Source organism: Crocuta crocuta, unplaced genomic scaffold (genome assembly GCF_008692635.1).
Source record: "Crocuta crocuta isolate KB4526 unplaced genomic scaffold, BGI_CrCroc_1.0 scaffold229, whole genome shotgun sequence".
NCBI classification, from domain to species: Eukaryota; Metazoa; Chordata; class Mammalia; order Carnivora; family Hyaenidae; genus Crocuta; species Crocuta crocuta.
The window spans coordinates 4,316,811-4,334,057 of NW_027536464.1; the positions used below are offsets into that span (position 1 = coordinate 4,316,811).

Consider the following 17,247-nt stretch of genomic DNA (forward strand, 5'->3'; position numbering starts at 1 on the left):
TGGGCGGAGCTGCGTGGAGAGGGGAGAGGGGTACGAGATTCGGTAGGAACGAGGTTGGGTTGGGAGACAGGAGGAGGCTGAGAAGGAGCGAGAACCGGAGGCGATCTGTTTGCTCCCAAGATCTCATCTTTCCATCCGCGCCACCCTACTATGGTTTTGAGGCCTGGATTACTATGAAAAAGGAAAACGCAAGGTGGCTAACGTAAACCTTTCTTTCATGCCCAATCCAGGCCTCCTAGATGTGTGGAGCTGTCCCTCAAGCTGTAGCCCTTCACCACCATCTCCACCTCCTTCCTTCTGAGGGATCCTGAAATCTCTGTCATGGAAAAGTACCACGTGTTGGAGATGATTGGAGAAGGCTCTTTTGGGAGGGTGTACAAGGGTCGAAGAAAATACAGTGCTCAGGTGGTGAACAAGGAGGGGTATATCTTGGGTGGAATTCTGAATCTCCAACTAGAGGGGAAAATAGGACCAGAATACGGACCTGTATTCCTAAGGCACTGACTCGGTCATTCCTCTTGTGGAGTGAGTGTTCTAATATTGGATTACTTAGGTTCAGACCCTAGGTCCACCATTTCTAGCCTTAGAACTATGGACAAGTTACTTAACCTCTCGATGTCTCCGTTTCCTCATGTATAGAATGAAGATAAAAACAGTACCTGATTGAGGGGGTTAAATTAAATTAAATTAAATTAAATATGATTCATGCTGAATCACTATACTAGTATAGTGTCTGGCACCCAGTAAATAATAAATACATTTTTATCTTTATTATTGTTACTGTATATCATACCATGTAGGAAGAGATAAACCACCTGAACTCTATTCTTCCTTCATTTCTTTTTTCCTCCTCTTTCCCCTAAATCTCTTAAGTTTTTACCCAGAGTTCTTTACCCAGATCAGAACATCTCTCCCAGAATCCACCAAAGGGATCTGTCTGGCAGAGCCTGTTTTCTCCTAGAGAAAGGTGGGGGGGGGGGGCCTCTGGAGAGAGCCAGGGTACTGTAAGGAAGGGGAGTAGGAGACGAGCAGGTAATGAGAATTTGCCCAAATAATCTAAAGCCTGAGTTCTGGAGCTCTGAGGTGAATGTTTCAATAGCATGATTAGTTAGGCCTTGACTCTTCATCTTACCACTGACAGGTGGTGGCCCTGAAGTTCATTCCAAAATTGGGACGCTCAGAGAAGGAGCTGAGGAATCTGCAACGAGAGATTGAAATCATGCGGGGTCTGCGGCATCCCAACATTGTGCATATGCTTGACAGCTTTGAAACTGACAAAGAGGTGCACTTCAGTTTGGGGTCATCTCTCCGTGGGGAGAAGGGTCCCAGAAATTTCCCATCCTCAGAATGCATAAATCTGGAGCCATCAGTGCCATTCCATTTTTCCTGCAGGTAGTGGTAGTGACAGACTATGCAGAGGGAGAGCTCTTTCAGATCTTGGAAGATGATGGAAAACTTCCAGAAGACCAGGTATGTTTCCTGGCTCAGACTTCTCCCCTCCCCTGACTTCTTTCCCGATTAAGGACTGGTAGGCAAAGCTGAGGGTACTGAGATTCTCCATTTTGAAAACTCCTGAGGAAAAATATAAGAGCCTAGGTGTATATGGAGACAGTGTTGCATGACAGTAAAGTATGTGAACACTGGAGCCAAAATCTCTGAGTACAAAGGTTGACTGCCATTTCTAACTGGATCCTTTTGGGCAAGTTACTTTAACCTCTTAGTACTCAGTTTCCTCATTTAAAAATGGATGTCATTATAATGTCTGTCTCCTGAGACTATTGTGAAGATTAATGAATTCATGTAAAACATTTAAATCTTAAAACAAAAAAAAAATTTTTTTGAGAGAGAGAAAGCTCCAGCATGGGAGAGGCAGAGAGAGAAGGAGAGAGAGAGAATCCCAAGTAGGTTCTGCACCATCAGCATGGAACCTGATGTGGGGCTCAAACCCATGAACCGTGAGATCATGCCCTGAGCCAAAGTTGGACGTTTAACTGACTGAGCCCCCCAGGCACACCTCATATAAAGCATTTAAGAGAGTGCCTGATGTACACTATTCAGCATAGTTAGCTGCTCCTAATGCTTTTGCTGTCACCAGACACCTTTAGAGAAAAAAGGCCTGGGTGGTGGTACCAGAGGGGGCAGAAAGAGAATACAGGTTGTTATGAAAGCAGAATTTGCCACCAAGACCTGCTGGTTGGTAGTGGGATTTGGTGGAACACATTCTCCAGCCACAGTCATTCTAGGGATTTCTCTGTATCTTAACAAGTAGTCCCTCCCACACCCCCACACCCCCGGACTTCCTATTGTAGCAATCCATTTCTTTCCAAACATTGTTATTTGTAAGTCATCACCTCACTCATTTTGTCTAACTTATTTGTTGTCTGATTACTTGTCTTCAGAAAAATGACTTTGTCTTGTTTAATAACAGCTAACGTATATTGGAAGCTTACTAAATGCCAGGCACCATTCTGAGCATGGCATGCTTTAACTTATTTAATCCTCACAATAATCCTATGAGGGAAGTGGTATTATTGTCATCAGCTTACAGATGATGCATCTGGGAGGCACAAGATGATTTGCCCATCCATCGTCTTGCAGCTAGTGAGATCCAATACATTTTCCTTGAATGTGTAAATGAACAAATGAAAGAATGAGTGAATGGGAGGCAAGAGTTAAGGAAGATGTCATGGGAAGTTCTCGAAGAAAGAGCAGGAAGAGAAGATCTCATCAGTAATTTAGGGAAGTGTCTTTGGGCTCATCAGTAGGCTTCTTCCTCTGACCTCGCCTTTCTCCTGCCTGCTTGACCCCTAGGTTCAGGCCATTGCTGCCCAGCTGGTGTCCGCTCTGTACTATCTGCACTCCCACCGCATTCTCCACCGAGACATGAAGCCTCAGAACATCCTCCTTGCCAAGGGTGGTGGCATCAAGCTCTGTGACTTTGGGTGAGGAGTCTGACCTTCCAGTTCTGCAGGGAGTCTTAGACCATACGCTTGACTTATCTGGGCCTCATTTTAGAACCCGAGCTGAAGACTGGGGTTCCTCTTGGGTTTTTTGGAAGGTGTTCTCTGTTTGAGTTTGAGATATCTCATACAATGTTTTTATTGACTATCTCGGTTTATCTTCCCATCTCGGTTCCATTATCTCCTGCAGATTTGCCCGGGCGATGAGCACCAACACGATGGTGCTGACATCCATCAAAGGCACACCACTTTATATGTCTCCGGAGCTGGTGGAAGAGCGACCGTATGACCACACTGCAGACCTCTGGTCTGTGGGCTGCATCCTGTATGAGCTGGCTGTGGGCACCCCTCCCTTCTACACTACGAGCATCTTTCAGCTGGTCAGCCTCATTCTCAAGGACCCTGTGCGCTGGCCGACCACCATGAGTCCTTGCTTCAAGGTAATGAACATGGAAAGGGAGATTACTTTTGTGTCAGAAACCTGTCTTCCTGTGCCCGGGTCCACTTTCCCAATATTGGGCAAGATTCTGCAGTTACTGACCTAACACAGGAGCTGGGCCAAGCTGCCTCGCTTTTCTACTGCAGGGGCTTAGTCTGGGAGGCTGTTCTAAGCTCTGCCGTACTTGGGAATACCAGCCCCTCCTTGGGGCGGGCTATTCATGTACAAAGTAGGCTGTTCATATACATATATGTGTGTGTGTGTATATACATACATTATGTTTTTTTAAGTCTATTTGTTTTGACAGAAAGCACGCACATGCGTGGTGGGGAGGGGCAGAGAGAGAGGAGAAAAAGAAATCCCAAGGGCTCTGCACTGTGGATGTGGGGCTTAAACTCACCTGTGAAGATCATGACCTGAGCTAAAATCAAGAGTCAGATGCTTAATCCACTGAGCCACCCAGGCGCCCCAGGGCAGGCAATTCTTTATCACAATGGAAAAGCTACCAGAGACGATACTGTCCTTTGACACATCCTCTCTTCCTATCAGATGCAAAGTCCAAATGAAATCTAGATTTGCCCACAGAGTTTTTAGTCTTCTTCCTGAAAGAAGGAATCTTCAGAAATCCAAAGGGCCAGAGCTAGTGAGGCGAGATCAATGATTTGGGGCAGATGTTAGAGGTGGTATCTGTTGCCTGCAGCTGTCTCCATGGGTGAGGGAGGGAGGGAGTGACCACAAATAAAGAGTTGACCCTTTTTATTTCTTATCTAGGGCAAAATTTGGGCCCTCAATGGAATTTAAGTGCAACCTTTTCCCAGAGTGCAATCTTATTATAACTTTCCCTTGCCCTGTCTAAGATGAAAAGGGACAAGTGTCTTCCTAACCTATTTAGTAATTATCAAAAAGAATCTAAGCAAAAGAAATGTAAGTGGGTAATCTACAAAGGATTTCATTCTCCCTTAGTGCAGACAAGCATGTATCTTGAGCAAGAGCCACAATACACTAATCACCTTGTTTTAGAATAGGGGTCAGGATCGACCAGTACCTTCTATCCCCATTTTAGGCCCACCTGAGGATTTTCCCAAGGATACCCCATAACAGATGTACCCTTTTCAGAGGCAGTCTCCCTTCCCTTCCACCATCTCAAGACTTGCTGAAAGATTTCTGTTTTCCTGTGCTCCCAAACACATCTTTACACCGTGACTTGTGTGTGAGTGTGCTTTTAACCACAGATGCTTCTGGTCCTACCCAGCTGCAAACAAACCCGCAATCAAAGGGAGGGCAAAGGGAGCAATTTGGACTCCTTTGAATGTTTGCTTTCTGAAGATGACCTGAAGATGACAGTAAGTCTCTGGACAGGAATTGGAGCTCTCCAGGAGGTGAGGCAGAGAAGCCTGTCCCTGGAGCCAGGGAAATGAGGCCTAAGGATAGGATTAGAGACGGTGTGATCAAGACCAGCTAGTTCACTGAAGCAACGGACTCAGGAGTCTTGGTTTCCTCATTCTGCTGGTGGTTAGAGAGTCTGTAGGAAAGCGATGACCCACGGGGTATTTTTTTCTCTCCACAGAACTTCCTGCAAGGACTGCTCACCAAGGACCCCAGGCAGCGTCTGTCCTGGCCAGACCTCTTACATCACCCCTTTATAGCTGGTCGTGTTACCAGTGAGTCATTAGGGTTCCAGGGCTTTTGCACATCCCTCATGCCCTTCCCAGCCCACCCCCTTCCCCCAGCATCTGGATGCAACCTGTCCGCTTTACCCTACCAGCTTGAACTCCCTTCCTAGCCCTTTGCCTAACCTTTGGCACTTCCCTTACAGCCCCATTCCCTCTTTGTCATGTTGTCAAAATGGCCTCCTCCCACAGAAGCCCGAGGACACTGAAGTTGTCTCTGGCCAAGTGGAGATGGTGGCACAGCTCCAGGGTGATCACATATTCTCCCTCTTCTTCCCTGCAGTAATAACTGAACCAGCAGGCCCAGATTTGGGCACCCCGTTCACCAGTCGCCTACCCCCAGAACTTCAGGTCCTAAAGGACCAACAGGCACGTCGATTGGCCCCCAAGGGCAATCGTTCTCGAATCTTGCGACAAGCCTGTAAGCGCATGGCTGAGGAAGCCAAGCAGAAGGTATGTGGGATGGGGGAATATGTGGCATGACCAGGCTAGTGACTGGGAGAATTGGAGAAGGATGGTTGCGAAAGGGCCGTAAATAGGATTCATACTGCCCTGTGGCAATCAAATAGTTTTGTTTTGTTTTTAAATTTATTCATTTTGAGAGAGAGAGGGTGTGCGCAGGAGAGGGGCAGAGAGAGAGAGAATCCGAGCAGGCTTCAAGCTGTCAGTACGAATCCGATGCAGGGCTTGAACTCAAATTGTGAAATTATGACCTGAGCCGAGGCCAAGAGTCCTATGTTCAAATGACTAAGCCACCCAGGGACCCCAAACAAATAGTTAAAAAAAATTTTTTTAAGTTTATTTATGTATTCTGAGAGAGAAAGAGAAAGACAGAGAGAGAGAGTGAGAGAGCACAAGCAGGGGAGGGTCAGAGAGAGGGAGAGAAATGAGAATCCCAACCCGGCCCCACGTTGTCAGTGCAGAGCTTGATGCAGGGCTCGAACTCACAAACCACGTGATCATGACCTGAGCCGAAACCAAGCTCCAGAGGCTTACCCGACTGAACCACCTAGGCACCCCCGCTCCCCAACCAAATAGTTTTGATTCAGTGTCTCCTGCCCATTTCCCACAGAAACACCAGAACACAGGACCTGCCCTTGAGCAAGAGGACAGGACCAGCAAGATGGCTTCTGGCACAGCCCCTCTGCCCGGACTAAGAGCCACTCCTCAAGAACCAGGCCTCTTGGCTGGGATCTTGGCCTCAGAAATGAAGAACAGCTGGGCTGAGTGGGGGGCTGGAGAGGCTCCCCCCGGACCTCGGTGAGGAGGGGCTAGTCAGGGATTTATAGACTGAGGTACCTTGAATATCTTTGGTTTTAGTCGAAACAAATACAACATGGCACCTGTCACTACCCACACCTAAGTGTGGATGGGACCCTTGGAGTCCAAGTCCTGTGTTCTTGAATTCCGATTCTGGATACTTTCCTGATTCATCCTGGTAATTTTCCTTTCTCTATGCCTTACTTGTACATTAACTGAGAAGGAAAGAATTGTCTCTGTGTAAAAGGGAAGATAATTTGAGTTGAGAACTATAGATGAAAACTGCCACAGTAGGCTTGAGAGTAAGATCCAAAGTAGAAGGGCAGTCAAGGATATGTGTGGTGATCAACATCCTGTCCTGGCCGTGTCCTAGAAGAAAGCTCTCTCCTATCCAGTCCTGTATGGCTTGTTCTTCATTCTTATCTTGGGCCTAGAGAGAGGAATATGTAGATGAACCCTAAGCCTCACAGGTCTGGAACTCTTCTTATTCCCTGTTCCTCTGGCAGGGAAAACCAGATCAGCCAAGATTCTGAACCAGCCCTCCCAGAGCTGAGGCCAGAAGTGGTGGGCCAGCGGAGCATTGATGCAGTGGACCTAGAAAATGAGGTGAGCCGTGGGGACTCCTCTAGGCCTTGACCTTGCCAAGGGATATTGGTTGTGGGTAGATGTTTTTCTAGAACAGTAATTCCCAACCATCCAAGAACGAGCTCCCCTGGTGTTAAAAATTGCTTTCTTACTATTAATTTGTAGATTTTAATTGCATAGTATCTAAACATGTAACTTTAAAAAATTGGAACACAAGCGTAAAAATGAAAGTCCCTCTTGCATCTTACCCCAGTTCCAGAGGTGTCTGGTGTTATTAGTTTAGTCTTTCTTTTTCTGAACTTTTGCATTTTTACATATGCCTATGTGTGCCTATGTGTGTATAGGCACAGATAGATATCTATAGCGTTTGGTTGTTTTTCTGTTACTGAGTTCACACTACATGTACTGTTTTGTAGCATGCCTCTCTTCCCAGATGATCTGTTGGAGATCTTTCTGCATCTGAACATATAATTTTACCTTAATCTTTTCTGGCTTTTTTTGGGGGGTGGGGTAGGGGGATTAACTTTTTCTTTTGAAATAGTTTCAAGCTTCAGGACTAATTGTGAGGATACCACAAAGAATTCCTGTATGCCCTTCATCCAGATTCACCAACTCTTAAAATTCTGCCACATTGGCTTCATGATTTTCTCTCTTTATATGTCTGCATATGGGTATATCCTCTTTCTTGAGTCATTTTAGGGTAAGATGCAATCATGTCCCTTTACCCCTAAGTACTTTAGTGCATATTTGTTGAGAACAAGATCCTTGACTTACACTACTACGTGTATAATTACAGAAGTCAGAAATTTAACCTTGATATAATTCTGCTACTTCATCTAAAATCCATATTCAAAGTTGGCCAGTTGGTCCAGTACTATTCCTTATAGCAAAACATTTTTTTTACTGGTCCATGATCCAATCCAGTGTGATGCACTGCTTTAGTTGTTATACCTCTTTAGTTTCCTTTAATCTGGAATAGTTCCTAGTCTTTGTCTTTCATGACTAGTAGTTTTGAGGTACACAGGCCAGTTATTTTGTGGAATGTTCATCAAATTGATATTTTCTCATGATTAGATTCATTTATGAAGTTTTGGTTGGAATACTACATTAGTGATGCATCCTCGGAATACAATCTTTTTAATAACGTCATCATATTTCCTTATAGGGATGTGCCATGATTTATTATTCCCTTACCGATTGCCTTTATGTATGACATTGCCAATTTTTTTACATTATAAAGCATGCCACGCTGGGCATATTTGTAGGTATCTCTTTATGAACACACGCCAGTATTCTGCAAGACTTTTCAAGACTCCTCACCTACTGCCAAACTATACCTTTTTAAACTGGTGGTTGAAGCAAACACATCTATGTTGAAGGATTCACTGGTTCTTGGATTTACCCCATGATTCTGCAGATTGAGAGCTACCACCCTTGAACCTTACACACTCCTGACCTCTTTCACTCCCCTGTGCCTCAGGAGCCAGACAGTGATGACGAGTGGCAACACCTGCTGGAGACTGCCGGCCCTGTGCCCATCCAGCTGAAGGCCCCTCTCACTCTGCTCTGCAATCCTGACTTCTGCCAGCGCATCCAGGGCCAGCTGCGCGAGGCTGCAGGGCAGGTAACAGGCAGAAGGATGCCGTGGATGGGGTTTTAGACCATTTTAATCACAGATGAGACCTTAAAAAACATAAGGAGAAAAAGAAAGTTTGTCTCTTTCCATTTCTTTTTCATTCCATCTATTTAATTCAAGAGGATTTGCTAACCCCTTTAGTAACACAGAAAGAACAGACCTCAGGTTTCTCTTTCTTTCTTTCTTTTTTTAATGTTTATTTATTTTTGAGAGAGAGAGAGACAGAGAGAGACAGTGAAAGCAGGGGAGGGGCAGAGAAAAGGAGAAACAGAACTCGAAGCAGGCTACAGGCTTTGAGCTGTCAGCACAGAGTCCAGTGTAGGGCTTGAACTCCTAAACCGTGAGATCATGACCTGAGCCAAAGTCAGGTGCTTAACCAGCTGAGCCACCCAGGCATCCCCATCGAGTTTCTCTTTCTGAAGGGAAAAGCATTCCTCCAGAGCAGGGGTCGGCAGACTCTGATGGTAAATGTTGTAGGCTTTGAGGAGCAAGAGCAATTTTGTGTCTTCTTCTCTCTCTGTTCCTCCCCTACTTGCACTCTGTCTGCGCCCCTAAAGGTTTTTTTTTAATGATTTTTAGGAAATTTACCAAGTTGTGAAATCATCACTATAATCCAGCTTTAGAACATTTTTATCTCCCCAGTAAGATCCCTCATATCCATTTTCAGGTCATTGTCATTCCCAGCCCTGGTCCCAGGCCACCACTAATCTGCTTTGTGTCTCATAGATTTGCCTGTTCCAGGTACTTCGTATAAATGTAATCATACAGGACACAGTTTGGTTTTTTCTTTGTTGTTTTTTTTTTAATGTTTATTTTTGAGAGAGAGAGAGAAAGTGAGAATGTACACGTGCATGCACACGCCAGTGGGGGAAGGGCAGAGAGAGGGAGACAGAGGATCCAAAGTGAGCTCCACACTGACAGCAGAGAGCCCGATGTGGGGCTTGAACACGGAAACTGTAAGATCACAACCTGAGTCAAAGTTGGATGCTCAATCGACTGAGCCACTCAGGCACCCCAATACACAGTTTTTACATTTGATTCCTTTCACTTGGTGGAATTTTTTTTTTTAATTTTATTTTTTATTTTTTACTTGGCGGAATGTTTTTGAGGTTCATTCTTCTTGTGACGTGTATCATTACTTCATTTCTTTTTATTGCTCCTTCTCGTTAGCATTCCGTCATATGACTATATCACATTTTGTTTATTCATTCATCGATTGATGGACATTTGAATTGTCTCTACTTTTTGGCTTTTATGAATAATGTTCCTATGAACATTCATATGGAGGTCTTTTTGTGGATATATATTTTCATTTTTCTTCTGTGAATAACAAGGATTGTGGTTGGGTGGTAATTTATATTCAAGATTTTAAAAAACTACTAAATTTTCTGAAGTGGCTGCATCATTTAACATTCCCACCAGCAATGTCTGAGGGTCCGCATTTCTCCACATTCTTGACAGCTTGTATTATTGTGTTTTTATCATGGCCATTCTAGTAAATGTGAAATAATGGCTTATCGTCATTTTAATTTGCATTTTGCTACTGACTAATGTGGAGCATCTTTTCATGTGCTTATTAGCCATTGGTATATCTTTGGTGAAATAGCTCCTCAGTACTTATGCTTATTTTTGAACTGGGTTCTGTCTTCTTGAGTTGTAAGAGTTCTTTGTATATTCTGGATAGGAGACCTTTATCAGATATGTGGTTTGCAAATATTTTTTCCCAGTCTATGATTTTTTTTTAATTTTCGTGAGAATGTCTTTTGAAGCACAAAGGTTTTGAATTTTAATGACATCCAATTACCATTTTTTCTTTTTGTGTATTATGCTTTTGGTGTTACAAGGAAGAAGTCTTTCCCAAACGCAATGTCTGGAAGATTTCCTCCTTTGTTTTATGTGAAAGGTTTTTTTTTAATGTTTATTTATTTATTTTGAGAGAGAGAAAAAGAAAAAGCACTATGGGGGGAGGGGCACAGCAAGATGGAGGGAAAGAGAATCCCAAGCAGCCTCTGCGTTGTCAGCCTGGAGCCGGATATGGGGCTCCATCTCACCGACTGTGAGACAATGACCTGAGCCAAAATTGAGAGTCAGACACTCAACTGGCTGAGCCATCCAGGCACCCCCATCTGAACTGCTCTTTAAATTTTTTTTTAATGTTTTATTTATTTCTGAGAGAGAGAGAGAGAGACAGCGTGAGCAGGGGAGAGTCAGAGAGAGGGGGAGGTACAGAATCTGAAACAGTCTTCAGGCTCTGAGCTAGCTGTCAGCACAGAGCCCAACATGGGGTTTGAACCCATGAACTATGAGATCATGACCTGAGCCGAAGTCGGACGCTTAACCAACTGAGCCACCCAGGCACACCTGAACTGCTCTTTGGCTCTGTGATTGCTGACTCCTTACTTAACCTATATAGAAGCTTTAGTCTTCTCATCTGTAAAATGGGTAATTGTATTTCCTGCACAGGGTCATTGTAAAGAGTAAATGAGCAAATAAGTGAAAAGATTTAGACACACTGAATAGCATGTTATAAAGCACCTGATATAAACGTTACTCTCTTTTGAGGAGTATCCTTTTATTATTTTTTAAATGTTTATTTATTTTTGAGGTGGGGGGACAGACAGAGAAGAAAGAGAGAATTCCAAGCAAGCTCTGTGCTGTTGACACAGAGCCTGATGTGGGGCTCAATCTCACGAAACTGTGAGATCATGCCCTGAGCCGAAATCAAGAGTCAGAAGCTTAACTGACTGAGGCACCCAGGCGTCCCTAAAGAGTAACCTTTTAAGGAATAGCCATTTAAAATATCTTACTGACTCTGTTTTGTAGGCTGTATGAAAATAAGTGGCAGGCTAGATTTGACCCATAGGTCATACGTAGTCAGTCAAGTCCTGATCTAGAGTTGGACAATATTGTTTTGTCTGTCTGGAGTTGAATGACACTGTTTTGTGTCCATTGTTTTTAATCTTTGGAAGTGTGCGTGCGCACTTGCGCGTATTTTTTAAAGTGAAGGGCTGGAGAAGGGAGGGAACAGATAGGAATGGCCCTGGGCCTGACAGAGATTCTGAGGGGAGGTCCCCTGTCCCTTGGTTACCACAGTTGTAAGTCAGGTGACCTGACCGTCTATATTCCTCTTCCTTGCTGCTGTTCCCTTTTTCTCTCTTCTCCTTTGGGTTTGAGAGTCCCAAAGAAAGGAATGAGAACACTTGGTCTGCTTTGCCAACTCCTTGGGGACACTTAGTATTTGTGACTCTCCTATTCCCTCTGATAATATTGATTACTGTTTCTTTCCCTTGTGTCACCCAGATCCTGAAAGGCGTGCTGGAGGGGGCTTCCCACATCCTTCCTGCGCTCCGGGTCCTGAGCAGTCTTCTGTCTAGCTGCAGCGACTCTGTTCCCTTGTATTCCTTCTGTCGCGATGCAGGGCTCCCCGGGCTGCTGCTCAGCCTGCTCAGACACAGTCAGGAGAGCAGCAATATCCAGCAGGTGAGCACTGGGCCAGGAGCCTTGAAAGACTTACATGAATTTCTGCTCCTTGGTTTCTCTTCTTCAAAGTGCCATGTCTATTTGGCCCACTGCCTTTTATTTTCTTCCCTCCTCTCTGGTTAGTAGATCATGAGCTGCATATTCCACTGCCTTCTGAGGCCAGGCAGATTACGTCAGTCTGTGAGATAGACTCTGTATGACTGTATAGTCATGGGGAATATGATAGACCGGAGATCTTGTGCCCAATCTGAGCGGGACGTGCCCTCAGCTTCAGCTCACTGTTGCCCCGTGAGAACATGGGCCCAGCGTGGCCAGATCTTCCAGTTTTCTATGAGAAGCTAGAAATCCAGATTTTTATGCACAATTTCCCAATATTGAGAGCCCTGTGGTTTGGAATATTAAGTCCTAGGCTTTAATTGACCTGCTTGTATAGTACAGAGTCCTGAAATTCAGGATTAATCAACTTATACACAGGTGTGAGCTTGTCAGTGGCCACAGGGACGCAGACTGGAGGAGGGAGGAGAAGCGGAGGAGGCAGGCGTGAGGCTCAGCGTGTGCGGGGCCAGAGCTCTGCCTGCCCGTGCTCTGTTCTGCTGTGGCTGAGCTTAGAGGACAAGACACTGGAATGTCTACCAGGAAGCTGCATCCTGCTGGTGATGTTAACCTGGGGTGTTTTTAAGGCATTTAGAAAAGAATTTGAGCTATTTTGAGAAACAGAGCCTCTTAAACTCCTAAACACTATTCCGGCCAAGCAAGACAGGTTTTCGGGCTATTGACAGCCCCCTGGCTGCCCCTTTGTTACCTAGATTTCCTCTCTATGTCCAGAAGCCACCCTGTTTGGTCAGCCTGACTAGATATCTGGCACCTTTTTCACTGCTTTTTCTCTTCGTCTACATTGCCCTTATTCTCCATCCTCTTCCCTGGCAGCAATGTTGGTATGGGACCTACTTACGGGACCTGATGGCTGTGATCCAGGCCTACTTTGCCTGTACCTTCAATCTGGAGAGGAGCCAGACAGGTGACAGGTGGGATGAGAGCCAGTTTTGCTCTGTTGGCCACTGTGGCTTCAATTTCTACTCCTATTTCTTCCCCCCCTCTATTAGGAGGAGGCAAAGTAAGGCAAAGCCAATAGGTTAGGGATCCCCTGATTGTCTAGCTAATCCTCTTAAGGGCCCTGAGACCACTCTAAGTTCACCCCAAGACTTTGAGGTCCTAAGGGTCACCATACACTAAATGGAAGGGTCACAATTTGAATAACGTAGAGAAAACGGCAAAGAAAGGTCTTGGAGGATGTGTAAGACTCTGTGTGTGTGTTTAGCAGGGGAGAGGGGAGGGAGCATTCTGATGCGTTCCTTTGCACAGATCCTCCTCCCTGCCCAGAATTGACATTTACCACATGTGGGCTTTTAGAGAGAGGGGCTATTTTTTTCCCAGCCTGCAGGTGTTTCAGGAGGCTGCCAACCTCTTTCTGGACCTGTTGGGGAAACTTCTGGCCCAACCAGATGACTCTGAGCAGACTTTAAGGAGGGAGAGCCTTATGGTAATGTGCACCCTTGTCCAGATTTCTGTCTCTGATATCTTTCCGTGTTTCTCCCTTTCCCTTTCTTATAACTATACAGGGTTAGATCAAGGTAATAGAACAAACATTTATTGAATACCGACTATGTGCCATATGCCGCATGAGTACGAGAAAGTCCCCACTGTCAAGGGACTAGTAGTCTAGTAAGAGAGATGAAAAATGATCAAGGACAATAGCATGGAAAGTACATTAGAACTTCTATAAAACCTCGTATAAAGTACAGAAGCACCACTGAAGAAAATAATGATTAATACTACTTGGGGAGTCGTAGAAGAAACCTCAAAGGAAATCATCTTTGCTAGGATTTGAAGAATGCATAGAAGTTTGCCGGGTGGGTGAGGCAGAAAGTAGGGTGGACCTTCTACACAGAAAGAGCAGCATTGACAAAGGCCCAGAGGCATTAAGCACTGTGGCCTATTTGAGGGAACCACAAGTAGAAGTATTTCTACTTAAAGAGACTTGCAGAGACTTAGTATTTCCCAAACTTTTTTGTCCTACAACTAGCAAACTAGTGGATTCTCGCCCCTGGATGCTGGAAGTGAGGGATGGGAGAATGGAGGATTGGACGAGAAGATAGCTGAGTTCTGACTGATCTCCAACGAGACGCTTAGGGAGGAACATGAGCAAGGAAATAAACAATTGCCTCGCCGTTGTTCAGACTGGCAATTGGGAACACGGATCTGGGCTGCATTTCTGCTTCCAGCGAGCAGTCCATTCAAACTTTTCTAGTCTGAGAGCCCGCTTTCACCTCCCTCATCCTTTCAAGTCAGGAAGCTTTCAGTGTCTAACCTCAACTTTGGCCATCGGTGACTCACATTACTGGCCAGCATTTGTCATATGTCATTGTGCACTGAGTGCATAGGAAGTTTAGAATACACACCCCTCCTCCTGAAATTCTGAATCAGTAGGACTGATTCAGTAGGGCTGGTTGGAAGAGACCCAAGAATCCCCAGAAATTCCCATACTCATGGACTACAGGTAACACTTTCAGAAACATCATCTAGGAGGCAGCTGATCAGAGAATAGGCTTGATACCTAAAATTGCCATCCTGGAGAGTGAAGGCAATTATAATGCATTTTCTGTGCGAGGAATACTTAGGATGCCACAGCTGGTCCCCTAAGTTTTCTCCTTTATTCTCAGGTTCTCTGCGGGATTCTTGCTCCTTACCCTAAACCCAGTCAGTTTGCTGCTGCCCTAATGTTAATGCCACCCTTGTCTCCCTTAGTGCTTTACTGTTCTGTGTGAAGCCATGGATGGAAACAGCTGGACCATCTCCAAAGCCTTTTACTCCAGCCTGCTGACTACGCAGCGGGCTGTGCTGGACGGGCTCCTTCATGGCCTGACCGTTCCCCAGCTCCCTTTCCACACACCGCCAGGTAACCAGAGTAGGGAGCAGTGGTTCTCTTGACCTCTGAGTAACTCTGACTCTGCCCTCCCCGACTGCCATTGCCTTGAAGAGTGGCTGGCATTTAGTGAGTGCTCAGTAACTAACTGTGCACTGAAAGAATGAATGGGGATCTGAGAGAAACAATCAGAGCCCACCCTGCATTCTTTGCTTTTCTCCATAGGAGCCCCCCAAGTGAGCCAGCCACCACGGGAGCAGAGTGAGGACCTGCCTGGAGCCATGTCCTCTGCGCTGGCAGCCATATGCACTGCTCCTGTGGGGCTGCCCAGCTGCTGGGACGCCAAGGAGCAGGTCTGAGCTGTGCTTTCTATTCCTCTCCTCCATGTTGCTGGAGATGAGGAGGCTGGCCTCAGCTCAGGAAGGCAGAAAAACATGCATTTATGCTGCCCCTTACTCTGTACTTGAAGAAACAAGATGCTTCCACCCTGGGTCTGGGCCACTTATAGAACATGATGTTACCGAAATCCCAGAGCCCTTGGCCAGCTGGCTAGAGAGCTCAGGGACAAGCTGCCCATGAGGTAGGGTAGCTGACCCGAAGCCACCCATGATGCATCTTCAAGGGCTCAGGATTTAGATTTCCTGCCCCCTTTTGGCTAGTGACACTTTCCTCTATACCTGTCTCTACTAGGGCTAAACTAGGCCATGACTTTCGGTTTTTCATTGGCCATGAATACTGGGAATGGAGTGGGGTCTGAGGTTCCTGGTGAATCTGAGGAAGAGTGGCTAGCAAGGGGCTGAGACCCTGAGTAGTTGGGAAGTAGTATGAGAAGAATAGGATTGGAATATGGGAATGGGATTGAGGCTTCAGGTATGTCCCTACAGATCTCTCAGCATTTGGCGAATCAGCTTACCGAGGACAACAGCCACCTGAGGCCGTCCCTTATCTCTGGCTTGCAGCATCCCGTCCTGTGCTTACACCTTCTCAAGGTACTGCCTGTCCAGAACTCTTGGGACTTCAGGTTTCTTTTTAATCCCCAAGACCAAGAGAGAAAGACACTGGGAGAGATGAGAGACCCCAGAGGGTCCCTTTCTGCTGTCAACCTGAGATGGCCCCACTGTTAGCCAGTCCTCACTAGAACAGAGCAGTAGCCCTATCTCATCGTCTTACAACAAGAAGAGGCGGAAGTGGCCTGAACTTCTCAAATCGCCCCGGTATGGACACGAGATCTGCGGAGAGGCTATAGCCTGCTTCTCAGCTCAGCCTTCCCATCTGGGAACCCAGGGGCTGCTTGGCTTCACTGACGGACTGCTTCCCACTCCCTTAGGTTCTCTACTCATGCTGCCACGTCAGTGAGCGTCTGTGCCATCTTCTAGGGCAAGAGCCCCTGGCCTTGGAGTCATTGTTGATGTTGGTCCAGGGCAAGGTAGGCCAGCAACACAGCCAGGTGTTATCGTGGTCGCCCTACTGTCTCAATCAGAAGTTGCTCTGATATCTTAGGTTTCCTTTGTAGGTAAAGGTAGTAGACTGGGAAGAGTCTACTGAGGTGGCACTCTACCTCCTCTCCCTTCTTGTCCTGCGGCTGCAAGATCTGCCTTCTGGGTAAGCCATAAAGTAGCATCTCTCCACTGGAATCTTCCCTCCCGATAGCTCACCCTGACGGAGAATATGGGGAATGGCACCTTACAGCCTATCCTCAGAAGGGATGGGGATAGAGAGGGTGACGTGTTCTCTACAAAGAACAGAACAGACCTAGATTCCCACCACCTTTGTGCCTTGGTTCAACGGTCACGAGGTGGGAGGCCACTCCTCAGCCTCGTTTCATTTGGCCACACCCTTTGATGTATCTCCTTTTTCCAGAATGGAGAAGCTAGGCAATGAGACTGCTACTCTCTTTACCCATTCACACATCGTCTCTCTCGTGGTGAGTTTTCAACTTTCTCCTTCTTCCCCTTTTCACCCTGCCACCCAGGCCTGCAGGGAGCACGGTCTCATCAGGAGCTGGTTATGAGGCATTCCTCTGGGCCAGAGACATAAATCTTCTCTGCCTGTCGTGACCAGTGTGCAGATTTAGACATTCTTCTCTTCCTCTAACTCCCCACAGAGTGCGGCAGCCTGCCTGTTGGGTCAACTTGGTCAGCAAGGGGTGACCTTTGACCTCCAGCCTGCGAAGTGGATTGCTGCAGCCTCACATGCTCTGTCTGCCCCTGCAGAGGTGAGGTACACCGCAGAGGACACAGACAACATTTCTCTGAGTCAGACCCAGGACTCTGCTGGGTGTGGGCGGGGGGGGG

At 46.2% G+C, this 17,247-nt stretch overlaps 1 protein-coding gene across 1 annotated transcript in view; it reads left to right on the plus strand.

The window, feature by feature from the left end:
- Positions 1–17,247, plus strand: part of STK36 (serine/threonine kinase 36) — a 25,038-nt gene that overhangs the window by 655 nt on the left and 7,136 nt on the right. Inside the window, exons 2-21 of the mRNA XM_077748713.1 lie at positions 231–405; positions 1,142–1,282; positions 1,393–1,470; positions 2,812–2,942; positions 3,151–3,400; positions 4,967–5,060; positions 5,353–5,522; positions 6,142–6,329; positions 6,836–6,935; positions 8,395–8,538; positions 11,851–12,030; positions 12,958–13,055; positions 13,465–13,570; positions 14,836–14,986; positions 15,179–15,306; positions 15,838–15,942; positions 16,281–16,379; positions 16,467–16,555; positions 16,814–16,877; positions 17,058–17,168. Coding sequence (XP_077604839.1) covers positions 322–405; positions 1,142–1,282; positions 1,393–1,470; positions 2,812–2,942; positions 3,151–3,400; positions 4,967–5,060; positions 5,353–5,522; positions 6,142–6,329; positions 6,836–6,935; positions 8,395–8,538; positions 11,851–12,030; positions 12,958–13,055; positions 13,465–13,570; positions 14,836–14,986; positions 15,179–15,306; positions 15,838–15,942; positions 16,281–16,379; positions 16,467–16,555; positions 16,814–16,877; positions 17,058–17,168 — 2,511 coding nt within the window. The 5' untranslated portion in view covers positions 231–321. The remainder of the gene's footprint in view (positions 1–230; positions 406–1,141; positions 1,283–1,392; positions 1,471–2,811; positions 2,943–3,150; positions 3,401–4,966; positions 5,061–5,352; positions 5,523–6,141; positions 6,330–6,835; positions 6,936–8,394; positions 8,539–11,850; positions 12,031–12,957; positions 13,056–13,464; positions 13,571–14,835; positions 14,987–15,178; positions 15,307–15,837; positions 15,943–16,280; positions 16,380–16,466; positions 16,556–16,813; positions 16,878–17,057; positions 17,169–17,247) is intronic.